The 18,553-nt window shown below is 46.8% G+C and overlaps 1 protein-coding gene across 4 annotated transcripts in view; it reads left to right on the top strand.

Annotated features, from left to right (window-relative positions):
• Nucleotides 1-10,093, top strand: part of ATXN7 (ataxin 7) — a 139,478-nt gene extending 129,385 nt beyond the window's left edge. For all 4 annotated transcript variants that reach the window (XM_018067123.1, XM_018067124.1, XM_018067122.1 and 1 more), the window contains one exon: nucleotides 2,515-10,093. In XM_018067123.1, the coding sequence (XP_017922612.1) occupies nucleotides 2,515-3,553 (1,039 nt within the window). In that variant the 3' untranslated portion in view covers nucleotides 3,554-10,093. The remainder of the gene's footprint in view (nucleotides 1-2,514) is intronic.

The raw sequence follows: 18,553 nt of genomic DNA, 5'->3' as shown, positions 1-18,553 counted from the left end.
CAGTTGGTTCTTGGTGGCTCCTGTGGAGAGACATCTTTGCACTGTGATGTCTGAAGTAGCAGGTCCTCTGGCTGATTGCTGTTTCGTCTCTCTGCTGTGTCACAATCTGCCTGCCTTATCAGTCACTTGCTCCCAGTGAGGAAGAAACTTTCTTTCCATTACCATGACCTTTGATTTTAAAAAATCAGTTCAGCAGAGACAGACAGGCTGCTCAGTGATGAGCTGGCTTACAGGCCTGGGGTGAGTAGGAGCTTGGAGAGAGGGGCCAGGCCAGATGCTTGAGGAAACGAGTGTTCTCGACATGGGAGTGAGGGGGGCTGGCGCAGGCAGGCCCTGGGGTTTGCCAGGAGCGGCTCAGCACTTCTCAGCAGAGAACTCCCCTTGAGGTGGCGTCTTTGAGGCACTCAAGGAGCCTCCTGACGCGGTCCGGGCCCCACGCCCTGGCACAGCTGCGCGTCCTCTCTCCTGCGAGGAGCCGCAGCACTGTCCTGGGCCCTCGTGCTTCGGTTGCTGTGGTAACCTGGGGGCATGGGGAGGGCTGTGATGGCAGCGGCTGTCGTCCGCAGCGTGTGGAGGCTCTGGACAGCGGCGAGGGCAGACTGCTCTCGCTGACTCCGACCTGCATGCTCCATCTGCTGTCTGTGTGCCGCTACCAGGGCCACAGTGGCACCAAGGATGGGCTGGGATGGTTATCAGGTTTTGACCTGAGTTTTCTTCGTTTTTAATTTTTAAGACCGGCTAAGAAAGGAAAAGTGGATACAAAGAGGCGCAGAGTAAAAAGTTTTACTTCCCCTGATCGCCGTGCTCCTGTTTTCCACCCACTCCTCACAGACAGTTTTATTAGTTGCTTGTATGTCTTTGGGTTTATTCATGCAAACATAGGTCAGTATGACTGCCTATTCTTTTTTTTTTTTTTTTGTCTCTTCTTTATGCAAAAGGTAGGAAATGATTTGAAAGAGCTTTTTAATGAGAAACCAGTAATGTCATCCAGAGTCCACATCCCTGCCCCTGTGGAAGCCTTTGCTTTTCGCCAGGTTTGGTTCCAGCAGCCTGGCCTTGAGGCTCCGTCCTCCTAAGCCGCCTGGTGGCCATGAGACGCCACTGCACCCAGGGAGCAGGGGCCCCTGCACTGAGTTTCAGTCAGGGCTTCGCACAGGTGCCAGTGCCCTAGGGGTCTTGCTGAGATATAAAGGAGGTCTAGGGTGGGGCCCAGGGACTCAGCATTTCCAAAAAGCCTCTCCTGTAATGTCAGTGCTTATCCTTCATGAGTGACATGGGGATAGAAGCCCAGCTTCTCAATCAACCTCAGCATCTGGAGAGATCTAGAAGTGACTAGTGCCGGACCCCACCCCCGTGATCCTGGTGTGGCCTGAACGCCATGGGTGATTGTGACGTGCAGCCACGTTTGGAAGCACAGACTCAGAGTAGGAGCCACACTCTTGCTGGGGGAGGGTTTGAAGGCTGGTGTGAACACTTGCAGTCATTTAATTCCTTTCATGAATAGCTGTAGTTCTTCTCAAAAATCAGCAACGGAGATTTGGCAGCAGTCTAGGCCAGCTCTCTGACTTGAAGGTTGAGGACCGCTGCTGGTAGTTGGATCAGCCAGAGCTGCCCCGTGAAGTTTGGGGCAGGGCAGTCTTGGCAGCTGACTTCCAGTGAGGCCATTTGCTGTTTTGCCACCTGAGTGTTAATTACGCTATAGGGCCTTTTGATATTTTGGTGCTTGTTAGGTTTTAAAAGTCAGCTAAAATAAAAGTGGGGAGGGTCCCTCATTTGACTGTTTGAATAGATACCCAGATAGTATTATCAGAATCCATTGTCAGAACACTGACCAGAAATCCCCTGAGATTTGGAGCTTCCCAGCTCTTCAGGCAGTATCTGGGACCTGGCAGTTGTTACTGACTAGTCTGTCCTTCCTTTTTCCCCATTTGCTCATGAGTTCTCTTAGTGTTTGAGTGCCTTTGTGTTCTAGGCACTGTGCTGGATGGACAGTAGCAAATCGGCTGTGAATTGCTCCATCTGCAGAGACACTGGACAGTGATCCTCGGTCACGCTTTTTAAAACGACCAGAGCCTTCCCAAGTCTAGAAATGGGGCAGAGTGGGAAGTAAGCAAGTTAGGAAGGTCATATTTCCTAAGAAAGTGATGATGGGCCAAAGCGGAAGGATGAGCAGCAGTTGGGGTGGCAGTGTCTCAGGCAGAAGATGCATGAGGTCTAGCGTCATGACCTGGTGTAGGAAGAAGGAAGACCAGTAGCCAGAACCGGGGCGCTCGGGGTGCCGGGTGGAAAGGTGCGGTGTGAACCTGTGGCCCCAGCGCATGGACTTGAGGCCAGTGTTCTCAGAGCACAGCAAAGTGGGAAGAATTTGGAGTGGCACTCCTTGTGGCTCAGCATCTTGGCGCACTCCCTGTGACCAAGGGGTGTATTCAGTGCCAGAGGTGAAGGAGGTCTCCTTCTGAAAGCTTCTGCGAAGGGCCATGGTGGATGCTGCTCATGCCCTCTTCTGTTTTGCAGGAAGATCCCACCCGTTCCCAGTACCACGTCGCCCATGTCCACACGTGTTCCTCACCGGACAAACTCTGTGCCGACGTCACACTGTGGGGTTAGCTACCTGGCAGCAGCCACCATGTCGCCTTCCCCCGTCCCGCTCTCGTCCACCTGCGTCTCCCCCAGCAGTAAGTCGGTCCCAGCTCACGGAACCACACTGAACGCCCAGCCCGCCGCCTCCGGGGCTGTGGACCCTGTGAGCAGTATGCAGTCCAGACAAGTGTCTTCCTCCTCCTCCCCCTCCACGCCCTCCGGCCTGTCCTCCGTGCCCTCTTCCCCCATGGCCCGGAAACCTCAGAAGCTGAAATCCAGCAAGTCTTTGCGGCCCAAGGATTCTTCTGGTAACAGCACGAACTGTCACAGTGCCAGTAGCAGTGCCAGCGGCGGCTCAGGAAAGAAACGCAAAAACAGCTCCCCACTGTTAGTTCCCTCGTCCTCCTCCTCGGCATCCTCGTCCTCTTCTTCTCATTCCATGGAGTCTTTTAGGAAAAACTGCGTGGCTCACTCGGGACCTCCCCACCCCGCAGCGGTAGCCTCTGCCCCAGGCATCAGCCTCAACTGTGTGGTCAGCCGAGCGAACTCACTGGGTGGCCGGCACGAGCAGCCGGGGTGCCGGGGCACCTCCGGCGGGAACCCCTGCGAGTCCATCAAGAGGATGAGCGTGATGGTCAACAGCGGCGATTCCACACTCTCCCTCGGCCCCTTTGTGCACCAGGCCGGCAGTGAGCTACCCGTCAACTCCCACGGCGCCTACCCGCACTCGCACACTCCTCTGGACAAACTCCTAGGAAAGAAAAGAAAGTGCTCACCCGGCTCGAGCGGTGTCAACAGCGGCGGCGGCAGCAGCAAGCCCGCCAAGGTGGCCAGACTGCCGGCCGTGAACAACGTCCACCCGAAACACGCGGGCCCCAGCCCAGCGGCCCCGGGGCTGACGAACAGCTCCCTCCTCCACCAGGTAGGACAGGGCCTGGGGCCACCGTGGGGAGGCCCGTGGCCTCTCCCTTGACATGGGTGATCAACTCGGAGATCTGTGCGGTCGGTTTGGTGGGTTTGCCTAAAAGCAAGTGTCCGGCTTCACGGTGTCTTTTAAGAAAAGGCCAAGTTGAAGGCCAGATGAAGGTCACACGGGCGCCTCTCTGCCAGACTCTGTGATGACTCGGAAGATGCTCCTGGCTAAGGAGGCCACACCAAGTGCATTTCAGCAGCTGGGATGGTGGACACCGTCCTGCGTGACGGTGGGGCCCTCCCTGTCCTGGAGCGCAGTCCTCTCGTACGTTTTTCTGAAGAAAGCTGGGCGAAAATCACGCTGGTTTAGAAAGGGATGATTTAAATTTGAAAAAGGCTGTTATATTTTTCCCATCAAAGAGTTTCAGGTTTTCTTGTCAATTCCCCCCCTCTGTGTTCTCCTCCCTGTTTTCCAAGGAGGCAGGGAAGCAGAATTTCACTATGGCAGAGCAGAAGACTGATATCTTATTAACGTTAACAGATTGAAAAGAAACCTGCATGTGACCTGTCTCTAGAAAAGGGCTTGTTGGGCATCGGATTCATTACTGACCGTGGTTTCTCTGGCTGTGTCTTGTCTCTTCCCCACTCCTCCTCCGGCTGCTGTTTGCTCCTGTAGCCAGTTCCTCCACCTTCCTCTTTCTTCTGTCCAGCTCCTCTCTCATCTTATTGTTTGATTCAGCAGAGTACTTTCTGTCCTTGCTTACAAGCAGGAATTTCAGCAATGTCACCCTCAGAGCTCTGCTTTAAAATGTGAGGCTCCTTTTGTTTTGTTTTGTTTTCCCTTCCTCATCTTCAAAACTGAACATAAATGTCAGACTAGAACTTGTCCAGAAAATACCAAGAAGTTTCTTCATGAGGCAGAAGTTTCCCTCAGTATATGTGTGAATGAAAACTCGGCGCCAAAGGTGTGGGGAAAATAATGACGCATGAATTTCAGTAGCAGCTGCTTCAATTCTTCTCTTTGAGACACAAATACATATGGGCTATTTGTGTGTCATTTGGGCCTGTGAACAGGATTCCTGGACAAGTGAAAACTTCTTGATGTGTAGTTTAATGATAAGCATAAAAATGCACTGCAAACACTGTAAGAATCGATCCCTTAGTAATACCCTTGTGAGCATAGTTTCCCGATTCATGTGAATCCTGGGAGGGAAGAAGTCCGACCGCACGTACCCCTGTCACGGAGCGGGCCGTCTTCACACAGAAGCTGCTGCAGACCCGACTGCCCGCGGTGTCGGGGCAAGGTGGAGAACTGGGGAGTGGGCGCCTCATCTGCACAGAGCAGCGACTCCCAGAAACTTGCTCTAATTTCAAAGAGAAACTGCGCATCTGAACCTTCATGAGAAATTTCACCATTTTCCAAAGCTCTGTAGTTTTGTTGTTTTTTTTTTTTTTTTTTTTCATTTTGTCTTGATCTGGTGAAGCCCACACATCTGTCAGCTAAGTTTGGCTCAGGAGCTACCAGTTTGCCACCTCTCATTTCCACCATCTGAGGAGGACTACGTCCCCCTTGGACAAACAGCCTATGTTTGGGTTCTTTTCCTTAAAAGCAGTTTCTCATCATGTTTGTATTTGAGAAAGGTTTTTTATCTGCAGTGGAATACGTTCTGTTACGCTACACAGACTCGGTGGGCGGGGGTGTGGGGCATGGCTACAGACCACAGGATGGACAAACTGCCCAAAAAAGTATTGCGTATTTTTACATCCCTGATCATTTAGCTGCAAGAGGGAATCAGTAGCTTTCTTCAGACTATCAAAGGGACCCATGCCTCCAAAATGCTGTACAGAAGTCTGCTCTTAGACCACTAGGGGCCTGAGCTCGCTCTTCTCCATGGAGCAGATTTTAGAGCCGAGATAACCGGGCTGGTTTGAGTCCCTTTAACAACAGAATGGGGGACCTGCTGGGGAGCCTGGGAGATACTGCTGAGTGCCCGCCCAGCCCCTGAGTCAACTTGTGGGCTCTGCCACCAAGGACCTAAAAATAGCTCACTGCAGGCCAGCGAAGGCCAGAGTCCCCTCTCCCTGCCTCCCCTCCGCCTTGGGTGTGAGCTTTCACACCTGTGTGCTGGCCCATTTGACCTTGTTCACATCTCAGTTGACAACCTGGAAAAGCCTCAAGGAAGCAGCATCCGTAAATAGAACCAAAAGGCAAACATGTGAGCCTTTTCTCTAAGCTAGAAACCCAGGCTGCATCTCTTCTGGACTGTTTTCTGAGAGCCAGTCTCTTAGAAGGATTGTGCCCAAGGTCGTTGGAGACTGCTGAAAGCTAAAACCAAGTTCTCTAGCTGCCTGATCCTGGCACAGCCTGGGCAGAGGAGACATGAGCGGCGCATGGCCTTGGGAGTACCTTGTTTAGAATCAGGGCAGGGCTGGGGACAGCTGCTTACTTACCTTTCGATGTCTCCGCACCCCTCTCTGTTTTGAAAGCCAAAGGCCCGTCCCTGACAGCTGGAAATAGCATGGGGAGGAATAATGTGGACACTTTTGACAAGTAACACCTCCACTCAGCACTCTGAATTCCACAACACCTTTGAGTCTGTTTTCCCAGCCTCCTTTGGGTCTCGAGGGTAGAAATTTGCCGGGCCGTTGTTTTAACAAGGATGCCCCTGAAGCTTTGTCTGTGCTCGTTAAAGGACACTGGATCAAGTCCAGCCACCAAGTTGCTTTTATCAGCGTTAGAGTGGTCTGGATGGCTTGCTGCCATCTGTGAGAAGTTCCTGTCTTGTTGTTGAACCTGCAGCATATCACCAAGCTGCTCTCGGAGGAGGTTGGCTGGCGCAAGTGTCTTGGCAAGAGTGTGACTGTAGTCTTTTCTCCCTCCCTGCCTCCCTCACTCTCCCTGCCTAGGTCTTCCCTCACCCTGGCATCTGTAGGTCCCAGGTCCCTCCCCAGCAGTCAGATACCGTAACTGGAGAGACCTCTGGGGGCAAGCAGAGCTGCACCCCGAACAGCCCTCTGGAGAAGGGAGTCTGGGGCTAGGTGTTAACATCAGGGGTCCAGAATGGAGTGTGCACGTTAGTGTGAGGCGCTGTGATAAAAGAGCCTGTGTTTCCGCCCAGCGTTTTGCCAGTAATTCTAGATCAGAAGCCGTCAGAAGTTTTTCATGTGTGAACTGGTTTAAAAGCCATTGATGGCCAGAGAGCAAGGATACACCAGTGTAGAGGCTTACTTTTCATGGTACAAAAGCAATTCTGTGTTGAATTTTTTTTAAAAAATGCAGACAATTTTGAGAATGGAAAGCCAAATTTTGGTGGGAGGGGGCAGATAAAAATCACCATGGGGGAAAATTTTCCACGATTTCCAAAGAGATTGATTTTTTTTTTAAACCTTTGTTGTCGTGTTAAACAGTATGATTAGGCCAGATGTCCTGCCCAGGCTCCTGTTTTTAAAAAATTGCCTTTGTATCTTGAAATAACTGGGATGCAGCAGAATCTGTCATTCACCGAGTCACTGGAATGCTGAAATGTTTCCAGGGCGCTCTGTGCATTACCCTCACCCTCTTTGGATACCGTCCTGAGACTAAGTGTATATTTCTGCTTGGAGCACACCCCGTGTTGTGTGTATCTATACCCCACGTCCAGCCATTGCACACACTTCTGTGGCTGCCACTGAGGTGGGCGGCAGGCACCCCGGGCGGGGTGCAGGTGACAGTGCCCATGTGGAGGTGGACACACCTCCCTTCTTGGGATTAATGCCTGTGATCTCCCTGAGGGTTTCAGAGACCACCCACCCACCCGCCCCCCACCCACCCAGAATGGTTTTCCTAGTATTTAACCCCCAGAGAAAGAGTTTGATAGGTTAAGGCATCTCTGCCTGAGAAGGTGCCATTGAATTTGAGGGGATGAACTGGAGTTTTTCAATAGTTGATTCCACCAGCAGCTCCTGAAAGGAGAACCAGGCATTTCGCTTAGAGGAACACAGGAAGTTGCCAAACCACAGGGTAAATTTCCCAAGGCTCCGATCGTGGCCCCAGGTAGAGCCAGGACAGAGCCAGTCAGTGCATGTATTTTCCTTACAATTCTTGGGTTACAAACTTCAGATTCAGGGAATTTTCAGTCAACAACAGGTAGAATGAATAAATACTTGGTTACCAGCCTAATAATGTGAATCGCTACAGAATTATTATGTAAGATAACAAAGTTTATGGAGATACTTTAGCTATAAATTGATGTAAAATACTGATTCTTTTTTTAAAGGAAGGGGAGAACAGTATCTTGTTCAGTTATTATGCAATCAATTAGTAAATGTTTTTAAAATGATACTGTAAGAGAGCTTGTAAGAAGAGTGCACAGATGGGCCCATTTGGTATAGTTAGGAGAGGTCGGTCTGGTTTTTCATCCCAGGAGAGGGAGAGAAGGAGGTAAGAGGAAATCAGAACGTACCTAGCTGATTCCTCAGTGACAAGTGCAATGGGGGATGGGTAGAATTTATTTTCAGAGCCAAGGGGACTTGATGGTTATAAATAAAGTTGCTTTTAGTGATGGAATTGTAGACAGATCATGTTGTTCCAGAAGATGTGAATAGGACCCATGATAGAAAGTTGACTCAGAATAATGTAGATATTTAGATAAGCGAATCTTGATCCTTTGATTTCTTAGATTGAGGTTTTAATTTCATTATTGTCTCCCGGTAGTACACAGAGCATCGGGATTAGGAAATTAGCCATTTTGGACTCTGCCTGCCACAAACAGACCTATTCTAAACAGTGCTATTAAATTTTAGACTGTTGTTCAAATATTTTTATTTTCTCCTACAACTACTTTTTATTATAAATGAACAAGACCATTTAAAACACGGGAGTACAAGTATTTTTTTGAACTAAATTAACTTGCAGAAACCAAATTTGCAGTGGTTGGGTTGTTTCTAGACAGATTTTGGTATCAATTTAAAACCAAGATAATTTTTATATTCTTTCCAATAGAATTTCGTGACAACTCCTGCAGTTTTCTTAACTTACAAAAAAAGAAAAAGTGCTGCAATGATGAACAAAGAATTATACAAAAACCTACTTTTGTATCTTTATTTTGGAATTTCTTGTTCTATTATAAATATGGAAGTATCCCTATTTGAGAAGACATATTTTGTTAAAAATGAATTGTACATATTTAAATATGTATTTTTGCACAGGTCTTTTTTTCTGATATCCTGTTTTGGTACAATTGAGATCATCTAGTATTTATTTATTAATTAATAAAAGTAAATACCTTTTTATAATTTGAAGTGGTTCACTGCCAAGCCAGTAGTTCTAGGACCTGCCTCCTTTACCATGTAAGGGACGCCTCTGTCCTGTGGAAGTCTTGTGTCCCTTTCAGTGTCTCGGGAGTGGATTCATGCAGATGAAGTGGGCATTGCTTCTCCCTAGTTGCTTGATTTCCCTATAGACTACATGTACCAAGTGACACACTGCTTTTCTTTTGTTATGTGTGAGAGTGTGTGTGTGTGCACGCACGCGTACATGTGTATGTGTGCGCCCCGAGCACACGGGTGTTAGTATGTGACGTGATGAAAACTAATGGGAAAAACACAAAACTGAAAGTGCCTGAACCTAGTTTTAAGCTTAGACAGATTCTTTAAAAAGACTTGAATGTTCAGTTGAACTTTTTTGGAGTTTGCTTTTTCCACCTAAATATTGTTACTTAAATTTTAGGGGAGGAGTTGAAAACCACCAAATGCTGGTAATTTTATAAGGTATTTTAAAATCAAGACCTTTTGGTTCACAGGAATTCAACTGGCGATGAATTGCCAAGTGGCACCAAGGGTTACAAATCTTCTGTCAGCCAGCAACTTACATAGTCGTGTCCGTTTTGTTATTCACTCGTGAAATGCAGAGTTTAAAATAGAATATTTAAAATATTTTGTATTCCAAAAAATATAATACAGAGTACCTCTGAGAACATTGAAAAAAATGTATAATTTGAAAAAATGTAAGCTTCTAAAGGCAGCTGTCTTCCTGCAAGAGTTCTGTTGCCAAGGAATTTCTTAATGTCTGTCATTCTGTCCTGCGGTGGGGGTGGGGGGTGGGGGGAGTTGGGCTTTGGAAAAAATGATTGTTAAAAGTTTCATTATGTTTAGCAGAAAAATAATCATTTTTACATTTTGTGTAAAACCTTTTACATTTTCAGATCATTTAAATGAGCACTACATACTGTCAGTGTGAGTGTAGGGCCTTGAAAGCATTTTGCCGGTTTCTTTCTTTTTTTTTTTTCCCCTTTGAGCTTGGTTATAAAAGCAATCTCCTGTTTAAAATGTGTGAATAGTTTGATCATTTGTACACATAATCAAGAGCATCTCAGCTGGACTTTTTGTTGGCTGCTGTATAGAACATGAACAAATGTCAAGGGATAGAAGATTACTTTGGATATTTAAAAGAGAAGAAATATATAGTCTATTTGTTTTGTAACAAGTTCTGTAAATAAAATAATTTATACTATTTATAAGAAAAGTTGTGCTTTGCTTTATGAGAAATTAGTTTGTGGAACAAACATGTTAATGGGCAATAAAACTAGGATTTCTCAATAAATAAGGTTGCCTGCATGAAATATTTTACATGTTTCTGCCTCGTTGTGATCCTGAACCTCTTCCAATCTAGTCTGACTCTTCATTTTTAACATTGTAAAGCCCCTTCCTTCAGCTTCCCTTCCATGCAAGCTACAAACTTTAAGGGCTTAAGATGTTTCCCTTCTTGGGCACAAAACTTCATCTTGGGTAAATTAATAACTGGGTAAACAGTGAACACAACTGTATTCTCGCCCTGTAGGTTTGTCAGCAGAAGGAAATCGATAGGTTGAGAAATGCATTCTATTTGTATTATTTGATGGCATGTGGTCAGTTTTGATTACAGGTAAGTCTCTGTGTGTGTGTATTTAATTTTTATTTTATATTGGAGTATAGTTGATTAACAATGTTGTGTCTGTTTCAGGTGTACAGCAAAGTGATTCAGTTATATGTATACAGGTATCCTTTTTCAAATTTGTTTCCCGTTTAGGTTATTACAGAATATTGAGGGGAGAGGTAAGTTTTTATCCCAAGTGGGTCTGGTTTCTTTCTTTCTTTCTTACATACCTTGTTCTCTGGCAATATAAGTGTATTAGTATTAGGCACAGCATAATCTTTCATCTCAAGAAATTTGGCCATTTTTACCATTTGCAAACCATTCTTAAAATTCCAAATTATTTTTGTTGCTTTAAAGACTAAGGGAAGCAATGGATTTGTGGACTGGAATAAAGGTGAGTAATTACAGAAAGGGGTCAGGCTAGCTTCAGTCCCGACTGCCCTGCTCCATGGACTTACATTCCATCCTTAGATCAGCTGACTGTTCAAACTCATTCTTGATAAATTCCCTATAGATAACTCCTTTCACTTTAGATGTCCCCCTTAAGCGTCCCAGGAGAAGGTTCAATCACTCATCTTCTCATGCTTTTCTCACTTCTGTTCTCTTGCAGGTAACCTGACTGGGACAGCAGAAGATTATCCCAGTTCACCGACCAGGGGATTGGCAGTTTTGGATCTTGACCTGAAGGAATCAACCGGCAGAAAGGCAGGTGAGGTCGTTCTAGGCAGAGGGAACAAAGTGGGCCAGCATAGGTGTGAAGACACACAGACTGAAGGATGGTTCTGGCTGAAGGGAAGGGGGCCCACAGGGTTGGAGGACATGGCCCCAGATTGTTCAGGACCTTACATGTCAGGGGGCCCGCATCCTTAGGAGCATGCGATTTAACCAGATGTCACTGTCAGAGCCCAGAGATTTCACACCAATCCTAGCACATTGTAGCTGCCAAAGGTAAAAGCCATTCACATCTGTACTGGCGACTGTGGAAAATCAAAGAAGCACTTAAATCTCTTTTCCTTTTTCTCACATTTTCACTCTGGCCTAATCTCTATCTTTAGCCTTTACTCTCCACCCCGTCAAGTCCTCCTCATAAAACTCTGCCCTGAATCAGACCTCAGGTTCTGTGCCTTCTGACTCCATTGTCTGCTCTCACGATCCTCTCTTTCTCATAAGAAACACTTGTTCCTATTGCAAGTGGGATGTATTAAATGAGTCTAATATGTATATTTTAATCTCTACCACATAGGACCCTCCCAGGTCAGAATGGGCAGGTGAGGACAGAATGGACAGATGAGAACCTTGGGACAAAAATAATTGATAAAGCTGTTGTAGTGATCCAGGTAACAGCTATTAAGTTTCTAAACTAAGACAGTGACCATGTGGATAAAGCGGAAACTTATTCAAGGATCTTTTAAAGGTAAAACTAACAGATTTTGAGGTCTCATATGGGGAAGAGGGAGGCTAAGGTAATTTAGAGTTTTCTGGCTTGGCCAGGTTGGTTGAGCCTTAAATGAAATACCTGCTGTGGTGATAGAGAACAAAACCACTGCAATGAATTTGAGTTGCCTGTGTAATACCCAGTGGCTATATATATGTACAGCCTGGAGCTTAAGAGACAGATTTGAGCATAAAATAGAATCATAGGGTTGCCTTTCACTGGGAGTGGATGAGTTCACCTAGGAGAAATAGGCAGCAATCTGACTTGTTATCAGTTAAAATAATGCTCATCGGGTTGGAGGCCTGATGCCCCAGATGTGGTGGTGAGCACTTCGCATCCCTTCTCTCTCTCAAATCCCCTAACAGAGTACGTATTTCAGTGCTACTGCTCCTGCTGATGAGCAGCTTCTTAAAAGCTAAGTCTCTCTGTCCCACAGTGCCAGCCTTTGAATTCAGGGTTGTCAGAGCAGCAGTTCTTAATCTTCTTTTTTCCTTTCTATAGAGTCTCAGGATCACATGAAAGAAATCATAGCTCTGTCTGACAGAGGCATGAGCACCCCATCTTCTATGTTCCTTTTCCATAAGATTTCACAAACTTAAAGCCCATGCTCCATGGCCAGAGAGAGAAGACAGCCCAAAATGAAACCCTGGAAAAGTGTTTTGGTGAAGACAAACAGAGGCAATACCAGAGACATCAGGGAAGGCAGAGAAGGATGCAGTTGAGTTGGTCTAGTTAACGGTTTAGACAGTTTAATCTTATTTATCAACCCTATCCACCCACTTAGGTGGTTTTTTTTTTTTTTCTTCTTCTTCTGCTTCTTTCTCCAGGATAACTGGAATCAATATTGAGATGAAAAGTTAGACCCTGGCCTGGGCAGGGAGACTGCTGAAGAATTAAAAATATGAGTGTGGCCAAGTGACGGCCTCATCTGGGTACTCAAGGAAGAACGGGGAGCTGCCATGTAAGTCCACGCAGGCCCCTAAAGATGTTGTATTTGCACTTTCCCTCTTACATCTTATGATCCTCCTCCTAGGTAACTTGTCTATGATCAGACCGGTTAAGGGATTCGTTCAGAGTTACGGAGCACAGTCCATGTTCAGTTTTATATGGCCAGTAGTGAAGAACGGCTCTCTGTGTCCAAGACAGATCCAGAATTAGCACGCTGACACACGACTAGGTCAGGAAACAAAGGCACAGGACAGTAGGGTCCAAGTGGCAGTCCAGGTTTCATTTTCAAAAGCAGGGCTGTTCAGAGGTGTTTGTGATTCCTCGGTCCTGAGTGAGACCCTGACGGTGGATAGAAGTGGCGTGGAGGAAAATAGCGCCGGAGTGAAGGCTTGGGAAGTGAGCTGTTGCTGTACAGGTTGTCTTTTCCAGAGGCGTTAGAGTTGAGGGGAGTCAGAGCCAGCTGCTCAGGTTTGGAGTGAACGGGACATGGTGGCTTAGAGTTCTCAGGGCGGTGAGCACAGTGAGTGCTGGGTAGTGAGCAGCTTCACTGAGAAGGCATTTTGAATGAGGGCGGAAACTTAACGGCCAGCAGAGAACCAAGGCAGTAGGGAACCGTGGACATCATCTTGGCCCTGAGTTTCTGAGGTGTAGATGAAATATATCCTCTAAGCCAGAGGGTTTCAAGAAAAGTAGAGTCCTCAAAAACCTAGTATAGAGTTTTACCAGTACCCAGCTAACCTGCCTCTTGAGAAACCTGTATGCAGGTCAGGGAAGCAACAGTTAGAACTGGACATGGAACGACAGACTGGTTCCAAATAGGAAAAGGAGTCCGTCAAGGCTGTATATTGTTACCCTGCTTATTTAACTTATATGCAGAATACATCATGAGAAATGCTGGGCTGGAAGAAGCACAAGCTGAAACCAAGATTGCCGGGAGAAATATCAATCACCTCAGATATGCAGATGACACCACCCTTATGGCAGAAAGTGACGAAGAACTAAAGGGCCTCTTGATGAAAGTGAAAGAGGAGAGTGAAAAAGTTGGCTTAAAGCTCAACATTCAGAAAACGAAGATCATGGCATCTGGTCCCATCACTTCATGGCAAATGGATGGGGAAACAGTGGAAACTGGCTGACTATTTTTCTGGGCTCCAAAATCGCTGCAGGTGGTGATTGCAGCCATGAAATTAAAAGACCTTTACTCCTTGGAAGGAAAGTTAAGACCAACCTAGACAGCATATTCAAAAGCAGAGACATCACTTTGTCAACAAAGGTCCATCTAGTCAAGGCTATGGTTTTTCCAGTGGTCATGTATGGATGTGACAGTTGGACTATAAAGAAAGCTGAGTGCTGAAGAATTAATGCTTTTGAACTGTGGTGTTGGAGAAGACTCTTGAGAGTCTCTTGGACTGCAAGAAGATCCAACCAGTCCATCCTAAAGGAAATCAGTCCTGAATATTCACTGGAAGGACTGATGCTAAAGCTGAAACTCCAGTTAGTACTTTGGTCACCTGATGCGAAGAGCTGACTCATTTGAAAAGACCCTGATGCTGGGAAAGATGGAGGGCAGGAGAAGGGGACGAAAGAAGATGAGATGATTGGATGGCATCACCGACTCAACGGACATGGGTTTGGGTGGATTCCGGGAGTTGGTGATGGTCAGAGAGGCCAGGCGTGCTGTGGTTCATGGAGTCGCAGAGTCGGACACGACTGAGTGATTGAATTGAACTGAACTGAGAGTCCTCAAAAACCTAGTATAGAGTTTTACCAGTGCTAATAATCCCAGTGATTGCAGAGGCTCTTTGGAAAAGCAGTTCAGAGAGGGTTGATACAGTTGTCAGGGCGCCACCTGTTGGTAGTGTTGACTAAGTGATCACTTCTATAAGGCAGTGTCAGGATTTATGATACATAATTGCTGGAATGAAGGCTGACTCATTCACTAGCTAGTTGTACCTTCTATTTCTTACATCCAGTCTACACAGGGAAGATGATGCCGTTACAAGAGATTTCTGAATGACAGGACATCTCCCTCCCCCTTGACCATATACTTCAGGGTTATATTGGCCTGGACTGAACTGACATGCATTCTTTATATTTTTTTTATCACTTTTTCAAAGCATTTTAATTGAAGGATGATTGCTTTACAATGTTCTGTTGATTTCCGCCATATGTCGACATGAACCAGCCGAAGGTGTACATATGCCCCTTCCCTCTTGAACCTGCCTCCCACCCATCCCACCTCTCTAGGTTGTCACAGATCACGAGGTTGAGCTCCCGCATTATACAGCAGATTCCCACCGGCCATCTCTTGCATGTGGTCCCGTATATGTCTCCATGCTGCTCTCTCAGTTCGTCCCTCCCTCTCCTTCCCAAGCACCATGTCCGCAAGTGTGTTCTCTGTGTCTGCCTCTCCATTGCTGCCCTGCAAGTAGGTTCATCAGGACTGTCTTTCTAGATTTCTCATATACGCGTTAATGTATGCTATTTGTTTTTCTCTTTCTGGCTTACTACTGTATGTAATAGGCTGTCTGTTCATCCGTGTCACTAGAACTGACTCAAATGCATTGCCTTTTATGACTGAGTAATATCCCATTGCATGTATGTACCACACCTTCTTTATCCATTCGGACATGTAGGTTGCGTCCATGTCCTGGCTGTTGTAAATAGTGCTGCAGTGAACACTGGGGTACGTGTGCCTTTTACCATTGTGATCTTCTCAGAGTATATGCCCGGGGTGGGGGGTGGTCCTAAGATGGCAGAGGAATAGGACGGGGAGACCACTTCCCCCCCACACAAATTCAGCAAAAGAACATTTAAACGCTCAGAGTCTATGGCGAGCAGTGAGATTTCTTGGTCAGATGGCAGTTTTGTTCCTAGTTTTAAAGGTCTCTCCATATTGTTCCAGCGGCCTGTCACACATTGCTCATATCGTTTGTAGGTCTTCAGAAACGGAAGACGAGTGTACGCCTGTGACTCTCTGCCTTCAAAACCAAAACCAGTGATTACTGGAGCATTTCGTGTTTTTCACACAGGAATGTAACTTCATTTCCCCATGGCTGCTCTGAAGGTAAGAGGTTTGTTATTAACAACTGTGAGTTTTTGGAGCATTACGAACATGCAGGATTACAACAGCCTCCTGTCTTTTCATCCTGAAATCAAGGACCGATGTCAAGTGTCAACGCCTAATCATCTTCAAAAACAGGTTCCCCGCCCCGCCTATTTTTGTTGTTCACTAGTTCTGTCTATGAATTGCACCCTGTTTCCTTTTTTGAACTGAAGCACAGCACATTCACGGCGTCGTGCCAGTCTCCCCGCGTAGCAGGGTGACCCAGGTGTGCACGTGTGCGTTCTCTTCTGTTACGCTTTATCCCAGCAGACGGAATGCAGTTCCCTGTGCTGCGCAACAGGATCTTGGGGTTTATTCATCCTGGATGTAATGCTTGGCGTCTCCTAACCGCAGGTCCTCACTGCACCATCCCCCGTCTCTCAGCCTTGGCAGCCAGAAGCCTCACCTCCATGTCTGTGCGTCTGTGTCTGTTCTAGCGATAGGTTCACTTGCGCCATATCATAGATTCCACATGTGAGTACTGTCATCTTTTATTTGTCTTTCTCATTCGGAATTACTCCACATAGTATGATAATGTCCAGTAGCATTCCTGCAGCTGCAAATGGCATTATTGCATTCCTTCATAGGGCTTAGTCATGCTCCATTGATGTATATGCCGCCGTCTGAAGATGGACACTGTGGTTGCTTCTAGGTCTTGGCTAGGGTAAATGCTGCTCCAGCGAATATTGTGGTGCATGTGTCTTTTCTCTTCTCTCCGCTGAGAGGCCCAGGAGTGAGATGACTGCGTTGCGCTGTGGCTCCGTGTTTAGTTCTTTAAGGAAGCCCTCTACTGTTACCCATCATAAGGAAGTGGAAGTCACTCAGACAAGTCCGACTCTGCGACCCATGGACTATGGGATTCTCCAGGCCAGAATACTGGAGTGGGTAGCCTTTCCCTTCTCCAGGGGAATCTTCCCAACCCAGGGATTGAACCCAGGTCTCCTGCATTGCAGACAGATTCTTTACCAGCTGAGCCACGAGGGAAGCCGTTATCTATCATGGCTGTAACCAACTGACATTCTTTGAAATGGCATAAGAGGGTTATCTTTTCTCCAGGCCACCTCTGACATTTAACATTGGTAGTCTTTTTGACGATGGCCAATCTGAGTGGTGGGAAGTGATACTTCGTTACAGTTTTAATTTGCAGTTCTCCTAAGGTAACTGACTTGGAGCCTCTTTTCATATGCCTTCCAAATAAAAGGAAAGCAACAACAACAACAAACAGTCTGCAATAAATTGAACTCTTAAAGGTTCACCATGTTTTGCACTGGTTTTCAGTTTTCTACCTAAGGATATGCTTACGGAAGAATGGCCGCCACACCCCATGTGCTCTCTCACTTCAGTAATGGTAAACTCTGTGACCCTATGCGCTGTAGCCCTGCAGACTCCTCTGCCCGTGGGGTTCTACAGACAAAAATACCAGAGTGGATCGCCTCCTCTCCTCCAGGGGACCATCCTGACCCAGGAATGGAGCCCTCATCTCATGCATCTCGGGAACTGCAGGCGAATTCTTTATCCCCTGAGCCACCAGGAAAACCCTTACACCCCAAAGGCCTTGCAATTTGAAGTGCTACTAAACATTCGTTTTTAAGTTATTCTTATGGGAAGAATCAACAAGGCAGCGTAACTTTCTCAGGCCGCTTTCAGACTTGGCACCCAGAGCCCTAGAGAAAAGTCATGTTCCTGGGTTGTAGATAAGTGTGGAATGTGCCAGGGCTCAGGCCTCCTTACATCTTCCTCCGTATCAGCCTCAGACAAATCCCAAGCCTGTGCAGAAGGCAGTGCTGGGGAGGCCCTGGTAATTAGGCGGGGAGATGCTGAAGTGGGAGGCTGAGGCGGGAACCCACCTCGGGGAGACTGGATAGCACGTGCCTATTCAGAGCTCTCTCAGCCTAGAGGGTCCACTGTTTTCTGAACACACCATGCACAATGTGGCTGAGCTGTGGAGCAGTCTGGATGGATGGTGGGGTCCAGTCCCCCACGGACCAGGCACTCCAGGTCCAAGGAGGGCTTCTTTTTGGTACATCGCCCCCAGCTCCCTCAGCTCCAGCTCAGTCTGGCCTTGGGTCCCAAGTCTGCTCAGGCTTCTGTGGTATGAAAGCAGCCCCGGGTCCCCAGGCCTGAGTGGAAGACCGTTCAATTTGGTTTGTTTTGAAAGTTAATTTTCCTTGCATGGTGGATACAGTTCATTTCCAGGTTTGTTTTAGGTGTAGTCACCTGATTCACTTGCACCTGTGTGTAACTACAGGCTGCTTAGTAGGATTCCCTGTGCTAAAGGCTAGGTCCCTGTGGATTATTTATTGTATGTCCACGACTGTCCATATGATAATCCCTACTTCCTAATTTACAAAACTGAATTTATGAGCATGTTCATTGGTATCCGTTTTTAGATTGTACCCAATGGAGTTAAACAGCTGACCTTCTCTGCTGACCTCCCTTAGGATCATCATCGGCATGTCTGTTTATGTTGCTGGAAAAGACTTTTTTCATACTTTCTGATTGCTGCGTCATATGCCAGTGAATATATGGATATGGATGTGTGTGTGTGTGTATATATGTATGTGTACCACATGTTTATCCATCGCTGAAAGTGGACACTATGTGTGCACGCATTCTTCAGTTCAGTTGCTCAGTCGTGTCCGACTCTTTGCAACCCCATGGACTGCAGCACGCCAGGCTT

Source organism: Capra hircus, chromosome 22, assembly GCF_001704415.2.
Source record: "Capra hircus breed San Clemente chromosome 22, ASM170441v1, whole genome shotgun sequence".
NCBI lineage: Eukaryota > Metazoa > Chordata > Mammalia > Artiodactyla > Bovidae > Capra > Capra hircus.
This window is presented reverse-complemented; position numbering and strand designations above follow the sequence as displayed.